The sequence below is a fragment of the Oryzias melastigma genome, linkage group LG13 (genome assembly GCF_002922805.2).
Source record: "Oryzias melastigma strain HK-1 linkage group LG13, ASM292280v2, whole genome shotgun sequence".
NCBI lineage: Eukaryota > Metazoa > Chordata > Actinopteri > Beloniformes > Adrianichthyidae > Oryzias > Oryzias melastigma.
Window position 1 is genome coordinate 32,197,982 of NC_050524.1, and position 9,206 is coordinate 32,207,187.

Below are 9,206 nucleotides of genomic sequence, written 5' to 3' on the forward strand. Positions count from 1 at the left end.
AAAAAAAAAAAAAAGACCGGGCAGCAGGCTGAGGACAAAACTAAAACAAAAAATGGCATTTGGTTTCTTCAAATGCCATTTTTTGGCAGAATAATACAACCAGCAGGGACACAATCCAGTGTCTCTGTTTCCGGCAGGTCTAGGACCCTTTGTTACGCCCCATTCAGTCTAGGGGTTCTGGGGCGTAACATAAAGGTAAATTAAAGAAGAAATGTGTAACAAAAACACCACATACCTCTCCATAAAAAGTAACAAATTTATTTACAAGACAAAAACAGTAAAACAATAACTAAATGTGAAGCAAAAGGCTTCAGGGTGAACCAAGGCCAAAATAACAAACAAAACCCCAACTAACTCAACGCAGGGAGCTTACCTGCAAAAGAAAAGATAAAAGAAAGACAAACACTAACATCCCTGGACTAACAGAAACAGGAGAAAAGATTTACTAAACAAAATGGCAGTTCACCCCTACAGCTTCACTTAACTCAACCTAGCCAACACTAAACACAGAGTGGGACACACACAAACAAAGATCCACAAACACACAGGAGTCCCACTCAAACAAAAATACACCGCACCAAAAAGAAAGACAAAACCAAATACGGCCACAGCCGTAACACCCTTCAAAAGGTTAATGTAGGCAGCCTTGATTTAAAAGAAAAAGACTGGACAGCAGGCTGAGGACAAAACTACAACAAAAAATGGCATTTGGTTTCTTCAAATGCCATTTTTTGGCAGAATAATGCAACCACCAGGGACACAATCCAGTGTCTCTGTGTGCCGGTCCCAAGTCCGGGTAAATGCAGAGGGTTCTGCCAGGAAGGTCACCGGAATAGACCCAAACCAAATCATCACAAACATAAGTTTTACTTCTGATCAGTTGTGTTTGGATTAACTCCAACCTCCACTGCTGGGTTGACCTACATGGTAGAATTCCTTGAATCTGTTGATGTACACCAAAGTCAGGGTCACCATTCATCTTAAGAAGGGGTCCTTGAGAGCCTGGTTGGTTTGTGGGACTCCTCCGTCAGCTGACAGGTACCGACAGTTGAAGCGAGCTGCAGTCTGGACTGTTGTTGAGTTCTAGTTGTAGATTTTTTGAATAAAATAAAGAACTCCAAAGTGGTATTTTGATTCATTCATGTATTTCTGAGTTATCCTCTACAAACTCCGGTCTTAGCAGCAGCCCCTCCACACCCACGAAAGCGAGTGGGTCCTCAAGATCTGATGTCACAACTTTCAGGAAGAGTTTGCTCTGATAGCTCCGCCCCCAGTCTCACACCAACACCCAATTTCTCCACAGAGCTAGTGGTGATCAGCAAAACTTTCATTTTAGATGCAGAGTATTGTATATCTTCCAGTTGTGTCCTGTCTTCAATAAGTTCCAGCTCAGTTTGTTACTTTAGACGCGGGACTCCTTTAAGACCCCCCAGTCGTCGAGTGTATTTTTGTTGTGAAGAAGTGTAGCGATGGCTGGGCCTACTAAGGGCAGATATATGGTGTGTGCATCCATCCTTGAAAAAAATGGATATTTATTTTTGAGGGAAAAACGAATACACACTGCTGGCTCTAGAATGAAATCAAAAGGGCGGCAGCCACACGCAGCAGCAGGCTGAGCGTCAGGAATTTAGTAGTTTTACTTCCGGATAGGACAAAAACTAAAAAAAATAGCTGGTAGTATTTCATAAATGTGTTTTTTAGTGTTCCAAAGGTGATCTATGATCATATATATGGATATAGTTCACTCTGAAAGGCTTAAGAAAATCATGGTATGACCCCTTAAATATCCAGACTACCCTGGTTCCCTGCCGTCTCCATCTTACCACATTTCAAATGTGGTTAACTGCTTTTTTGTTATAGATAAATTATTTTGGATTTTTGAGGCGGGGATGCATCAACTCAGTGGGAATTTAGCTAAAATGCTTGCAAAATACAGTTCATAAAAGCACACATGATCTGTGTAATTAATATTACATTGTTTTATAAATGACTTGAAATGACTTGAAACATTAATAGTAGGACTTGTGACGAGACTTGAGACTTGTTGGTGTTGACTTGTGACTCGACTTGGGACTTGAGTGCTTTTGACTTGGGACTTGCAAAACAATGACTTGGTCCCACCTCTGCTACCAGAGCAGGAGCTTGGTCCTGGCTGCCGGAGGGGTCTGGTTGTAGAACTACACGATTACATAGAGAGTTTTTGCAGATGCAGCTGCAAACCTCCTGAACAAATGCTGAGGGCTTTGGATTGATGAAAACAATTATCTCCCGATTATCTCCCGTTCTGGAGGCTTTAATTCTATTTTGAATTGCAGCTGTAATGTTGAGAAACTCCCCACAAAACTCCCATCCTTCCATAAGCAGGTTCTCTTAGCGTGGACCCTCATTTAGAGTCGGATTCGTAAATTAGATATGATTGTAAATTGTATACTGGATTATATCTCATGTTGTATACTTGCATTTTGCTCAATAAAGTAAAAAAAAGGAAAGTAATGAGTGAATTTAGACCCAATCATTGAGAATGGTGAAACAGGAAGTCCTGGTGTCAAAATAAAAGCTGGAACAGGAAGTAATGCCAAAACCACATAATTGTTTGTGGAATATATTTAGATAAATTTACAAAAAACTGCTTTCAATGAAAAATATTCCAACAGATAAACTGTAGTAGTTGTCAAATGATAATAAAAAATATATATGAACAGTAAACTAGAGACTTGTCTATAAACTAGAAAGGCCTTTGTAACTTTCTACCAAAAGGTTATCGTCATGGCAACTGTAGCAACAAACTTCAGGAAAAATCTGGAAAGCACTCACGGTTTAAAAAAATGACTGCCATTAACAGCAAAGTTAAGTCTCTGTAGACTGCTGTGGAGTAAATTTACAAATCAAAACATGTTTATTAGGTAGTCTGTTGTAGTTTGTATGAGAAGGAGTTACATAGAACCCAAAAGTTCTATGAAACCTCACAGCTCTTAACAATATCTTATAAATCAGGTTTTTTTTTTTTTGGTGACTCGGCTGACTTACTGTCATTCCACCTGCAAGGCCATGCAAGGTGCATTTTTGATGCAGGAAGCGTTGGAGAAAACCAACTATTTTAGCTGAATTGAAAGCTTGTACTCTGAAGTTTCATCTTCAAGTTGATCTGAGCTGCAATTAGACAGACGGAGACATGTCATCCAACTCAAATGAGGAAACATCAGGGCCAACAGGTAAAACTGCTGAACGTTTCCTCTAGATATACAGGTGACTGAACATTTACAAACTACTCTTTTAAAATCACATATTTTGATAGGATAACTTGTTACAAAGACACTGTTTTTCTCTTCAACATAATCAGATATTTGATTTTTTTTTTTTCATTGTTCCCACTATCACTTCTGCTTTTGAAGCCAACGAGAAGTTTGTTTAGTTGCAAAGATTTTAACATTTTGCTGCAGATGTGCTGAGTCATCATTGTTCCCTCAAAACTGATGCCACATTTTTCACTCAAATCAAAAAAACCGTGCTCAAAACACTTTTTGAGTATATTTTTTTCTAAAACATTACTTGAGAATATGTAGAACTTTTTGTGTGTGCAGTGTTCACTGATGAGTCTCAGACTTGGACGTTTCTGTGTCCACTCTCTCTCCACAGTCCCTCCAAGAGCAGCCGGGATCTTCGTTGGTCAGACGTTGCTGAGCAGCTCCACTTCTTACTCCGTTATGCAGTTCATTGGTGAAGGCTATTTTGGCAGAGTTGCCCGATGTCTGAATAGGGGAACCAATGAAACAGTGGCTGTAAAAATCCTTAAAAAAGACACTAATTCTGACCAGGACGCAGAGAAGGAGGTCTGTCTGATGGCTCTTCGAGTTATTTTTTTCGAGTCTTATTCTTCTGTTTGAATGCGGTCACTGTAAGCCAAGAAATACCCATACAGACATTGCTCTGTACCTTCAAAACTAGATATATAGCTTTACCTGCGATAATGCTAGTGTGAACGCTGCAAGCTGAATGTGGCTGCTGAAGATGTTAGTGCTGATAGCTAAAAATGCTGAAGTGCTGAAGCTGAAGGTTTGCTCAAATATTAGCTAAATGCCAAATTAGTCACATAAAAAAACAGGAATAATGTATAATTTTACCAAACAGCTACTATATTGCTAAAATATTTGCTAAACTCCAAATTATTCTAAGAAAACTGGAAAAATGTCTCTTTTTGCCAGAACAGCTAGCATAATGCTAAAATATTAGCTAAGCTTCAAATGATATGAAAAATAAAACCCGAAAAATTTCTATTTTGCCTAAAACACCTACCATAATGATAAAATATTGTTGATAAACTCCAAATTATCCTAAATTTTAAAAAATCTGGAAAAAAATCTCGTTTTGCCAAAACAACCAGCAAAATGCTAAAATATTAGCTAAACTCCAAATTATTCTAAGAAAACTGTACAAATGTGTCATTTTGCCAGAACAGCTAACATAATGCTAAAATATTAGCTAAGCTTGAAATTATATAAGAAAAACTGGAAAAATGTCTATATTACCAAAACAGCTAGCATAATGGTAACATATTGGCTAAACTCCAAATTGTATTAAAAATAAACTGGAAAAATAGGTCTAATTTTGCCAAAACAGCTTGCATGATGCTAAAATATTTACTAAATTCCAATTCACCATAAAAACTGGAAAAATGTATAAATTAGCCAAAAATAGCTAGCAGGTTGCAAAAATAAAAGCTAACAATTTACCCTAAAAACTCAATAGTTGATGAACATTTTAAAGTTTGAATGATTTTTCTAAAGCTGGATTTGTTTACAGAAGCTCACAAATTATTTGAAGGATTTAGCAATTTCTCGTTTATTTCCTATGGGGCATATTTTGCTAAATACTTCAAAAACTATGATGTTTATAACTAGCAAAAGTACAAGCAGTAATGTCCTGAACAAGCTTACTGAAATTGTTGAAAGTGTGACTAAATTTTAGGTGCCGAAAGGCGCAGGAGAATCACAATAGTGTGAATGCTTCAAAGCATTTACACTATTGTGTATAGTTAATGAATTATACAAATACACAGATTTTTTTTAAGTACAGTGGGAAAAAAATGATTTTTTTGTGAATTCTATGCTTTTTTACACAGTTTGAAGACTTGTAGTTTAATGTTGAAACAGTTATTAGTTGATCTGAAACAGTTAATGTCTCACTCTTTGTCCCTCAGGTTAGCATCCTGAAGCTCATTAGCGTCCTAAACCCAGACCAGTGTAACCTGGTCAGGTTTTTAGAGACGTTCCAGCATTTGGGATATAAATGTCTTGCCTTTGAAATGCTGGAGTTGGATCTGTACCAGCTGATTCTGCAGATGGGCGAGAACCCCATGGCCCTCTTTAGGATCCGACCAATCGCAAAGCAGGTTTGTATGATTGTTCTGCAGACGTTGTGCTGAATTTGAAGTCAATATCTGTGGTTTTGTGTCTCCAGCTGCTGGTTGCCCTGGATGCCCTGAAGAGTCTGGGTGTCCTGCACACGGACATCAAACCCGATAACGTCATGATTGTCAGCAAAGGGGATATCAGGATTAAATTAGTCGACTTCGGGTTGGCTGTTCTTGCCTCTCAGGTCCAGCCCGGTTATATGGTTTCGCCGGTGGGATACAGGTGGGTTCAGTCATGGTTGTCCCAAACGTTTTTATGTCTGTGATATCCCGCTGGATTTTCCTCTTCAGAGCTCCAGAAGTATCTCTCGGCCTCCCCTTCACCGAGGCTATAGACGTGTGGGGATTGGGCTGCGTCCTTCTCTTCCTCTACGTGGGGGATAACTTCTTCTCCGTCACCAGTGAATATCAGATGGTAAGAGGTTCCACTGTCAACTATAGGCAGAAGGTCAGCGGAGGTAGTGAGTGGATGTTCTGTCTGCAGATGAGGCACATTGTTGAACTTCTGGGTCAGCCGGAGGATCGTCTGCTCCTCGCTGGACAGTATTCAGAGAAGTTCTTCATCCAGGAGGAAACAGCTGAGGGGGAAACGTGGAGGCTCATGGTGAGACTTCCTCCCTCCCGGATTTTATTATCCTTTTTCCTAAAACACACTCACTTACATTTTGTTTCTTCAGACTGCAGAGGAATATTCTACTAAAAACAACACTGAAGACGAACGGTGTGGGAGCTCTTCAGTGCAACCCAAATCCTTTGATGGTCTAGTTGATGTAAGTTTCTGGTGTCTACAAACTGAATCCAGTTCTGCATCAAACCAACTCCTCTGATGTTAAACTCAGATGTATCCAAAAAAGAATGCTGAACCCGCGGACAGATTAGCTTTTGTGGACCTCTTGAAACAGCTTCTGCACCTTGACGGGGATCAGAGAATCTCTCCCAGTGATGCTCTGCAGCAGCCCTTTTTCACCGGGTCCCTCTTGAGCACAGAGTGGTAAGCCATTCCTAGACAGCTGATGCATGTGGAGCTTCGATTGATCAACTTCTTGATTTCCTGTTTGTCACCATCCAGCTTTACTCCCTCCAAACTCACTACATCCTGCAGCTCAGAGGAGAACTCTGATGAAGGGCTGGATTCCTCTCTAGGCTATGAGGCAGACGAAGAAGGATCGGACTCTGTATTTGAATCAATGGCTTACTGGAGCATGACCGATGATCTGTCAGATCCATCCAACAATTTGCTGGAGAGGTTTCACCGATTCTTCAGAGGAATGAAGAACTCTCTTTTTTGCTGCTGGTCCCCCATCGTGGAGTACGAGGACTCTTTAACTTAACTGCACCGTTATGTAGACCACATTTTTGCTTGTCCTCTTCTTGAGAACAATTGCAATAATTTTATCTAAAAGCAAAGTATAAAGACAAAAAAGCTTGATTATTGTGCTTATTTATCAAAGGTTCTGTAAAATATCATGCAAGCCCAGATCATGAAACATCTGGACGTCCAGCTGCAATAAACATCCACATTGTCCTAATACAGAGATAAACCCCTGTAGAGCCCAATACATCAAAGAATTGACATAAAAAATGGAAAAAATATGTTTTTTAAGCTCTTTCATGAAATGCAAAAAAAATAAATAAATAAAATATTCATGAGATATATACAGTAGATAGCATCAATTATAAATCACTTTATTTACCCACTGATTCATATTTGATTCACACATTTTTCACATGGTGTCACTGTGATATTAGCAGATAATTATAAGCAAAATTAACTTTTTCAAAACAAGTCGTCTTTTAAAAAAATTAATAATAATAGTTATAAAACTTATTCTCACTGTAAAGTTTAGTAAATTTCCACCAAAAGTGTTTTGGAGATTTCATGGTAGCAGCCATTTTGAAATTGGAAGAGGTGCTTCTACTACCCCTAGTGGAATCATGATGAACTGCAGGGCAGGGCAGGACTAAGTTCCTAAGGAAAGTTTTGATCGTGCTGATGAGGTAGGGATCTCAAAAATGCTGCTCCTTCTTCAACTTCATCATTTCATCCTTCAAACTTTTTCACAATAATCATATAAGCCATAGGGTGTCAAAATCATCTGATCTCAAGTGAGAAATTTGCATCTTTATGTATTTTTTATTTTTTTATTCTCAGTTGGAAATAATTCCTCAAACAACCTAGTAGTTTACTTCAATTATTACACATTCATTCACAGAGGCCGATGGATTTCAAATACAATGGATCTCCCTTAAAAAAAATGGTTTATACACAGATTGAATATTTTACATCTAAAATTGAGGCAATCCTGACAGTAAACTCAAGAGGTGGCTATAGAAAGAAAAGAAAAAAAAACACCTCGCCTAAAATATAAATGTGAAAAATGTGTGAGAAATTAAACTAAATTCAACTTGCAATCATTTGTGAAGATAAGAATTTTCTCTCCTGAAAATTAGCACGTTTTGGCCTTCACCAGGTCGTCAACATCAGGTTTAAAATCCTGTGTAACAACACAATGTTATTCAAGTGTGCAAAATACAAAGAAATGTCTAAAAAAAACATTTTCCTGCGTTTGCTGCTTTTCGTTTGCTCCCCCTAGTGGCAGAACTGTGCGTTGCAGTTAATTCTATACAGAACCGTAAGTTGCCACAGGAATGAGCTAGAAACTTTATTTTTTTCCCCAAAATCCTTAATCTTTTTTTTTTTTTTTGTCTTCATGACTGGGCTGGGTTCGGTATGATAAAATAACTGAAAACCCCCAAACCTCCAAATGAAGTTACCTGCTATGACAGGCTTAAATACAAATGGGATTCATCAGAGGCATTTGAAACTAAAAATATGTCAAATATATATATTTGTTACAATTCTTTTCATTTCTCATTTTAGTCTTTCACAGCTGTGTTCTTTCACTTACATCCATCCACCTAATGGGGTTGCTGGAGCCTAACCCAGCCAGCGTTGGGCTAAGGCGGGGTACATCCTGAACGTGTCCATCGTCATAAAACTGCATGCTTATTTACACCAACAAATCAGAATCTGCAACTAACATATCAGGCTTATTTTTAGACTGCTATAGGAAGCTGGACTGTCCAAAAAACACAATAATATTGATCAAAGTCATTGAGATACAATTGTTGAATCTCCTATATTCAGAAGTACTGTTTTATTAAAGTGAATGTGAAATTCTTTATTGTGGTTAAAGTCAATGCAGGAACATGGAAAATATGAAGGAAGTCTTAAAGATCCGGAATCTTTAATCGGATATGAGGAAAACCTGAATGGGATTTTGACAAGCTTTTTTTTAATCATGCTCCTTATTTTATTTCATAGATGTTTTTATGGGCACGACGGCTTTCCATAAAACACATTCATCTGTCTATTAAACTAGATCCACTGAGCACACGTTACCTCCATCTCTTCTACAACCGAATACCTGCGGTGGAATACTTAGCAATAGCCAAAACACGTAAAAGGAAAATAAATCAGTAAGTGTGTGTTAAATATTCCAGTGATGAGCGAATCAGGCACATAAAAAAATCAACACGCTGATACCAAACAGCTGCTTGCCTAGTTTTACATCAATATACGGCCTCGTATAATTGTGGCTTACTGCAGGCTAGGCGATAACCACTGTTTGAGGATTACAGCCTTGTTTCAGATTACAAACGTGAAATTATGAATTTCACACACAGACACACTAAGGTGCAAATGAGCGTGGCAACTCAGAACAGACAAACGGCAGAAGTGGCCTTCAGGAAGGTGTGTGTGTTTAAATTAAAGGATGCAGGTGTAAAACAAAAT

General features: G+C 38.4%; 2 protein-coding genes across 3 annotated transcripts in view; both read left to right on the top strand.

Moving 5' to 3' along the window:
- Positions 1-219, top strand: part of LOC112149246 (GRIP and coiled-coil domain-containing protein 2-like) — a 523,867-nt gene extending 523,648 nt beyond the window's left edge. Inside the window, exon 2 of the mRNA XM_024276847.2 lies at positions 138-219. Coding sequence (XP_024132615.1) covers positions 138-143 — 6 coding nt within the window. The 3' untranslated portion in view covers positions 144-219. The remainder of the gene's footprint in view (positions 1-137) is intronic.
- Positions 220-2,813: 2,594 nt separating this feature from the next.
- LOC112149040 (homeodomain-interacting protein kinase 2) lies at positions 2,814-6,839 on the top strand. Of its 2 annotated transcripts, none has more exons than XM_024276486.2 (9): positions 2,814-3,212; positions 3,637-3,830; positions 5,198-5,389; positions 5,458-5,633; positions 5,702-5,825; positions 5,895-6,014; positions 6,088-6,180; positions 6,313-6,401; positions 6,480-6,839. In XM_024276486.2, the coding sequence occupies exons 1-9, from the start codon at positions 3,173-3,175 to the stop codon at positions 6,739-6,741; spliced, it is 1,290 nt and encodes a 429-aa protein (XP_024132254.1). In that variant the 5' UTR covers positions 2,814-3,172; the 3' UTR covers positions 6,742-6,839. The 2 variants fall into 2 exon arrangements, with proteins under 2 accessions (XP_024132254.1, XP_024132253.1); XM_024276485.2 differs by having other exon boundaries at positions 2,823-3,212; positions 6,250-6,401.
- The last annotated feature ends 2,367 nt before the right edge of the window (positions 6,840-9,206 follow it).

What these genes read in the sequence shown, in the direction of transcription:
- LOC112149040 (XM_024276485.2), top strand. Translation starts at nt 3,173, where the DNA reads ATGTCATCCAACTCAAATGAGGAAACATCAGGGCCAACAG. An exon ending in TCACCAGTGAATATCAGATG is followed by an intron (nt 5,826 to 5,894) that starts GTAAGAGGTTCC and finishes TTCTGTCTGCAG; the next exon opens with ATGAGGCACATTGTTGAACT. An exon ending in GGGAAACGTGGAGGCTCATG is followed by an intron (nt 6,015 to 6,087) that starts GTGAGACTTCCT and finishes TTGTTTCTTCAG; the next exon opens with ACTGCAGAGGAATATTCTAC.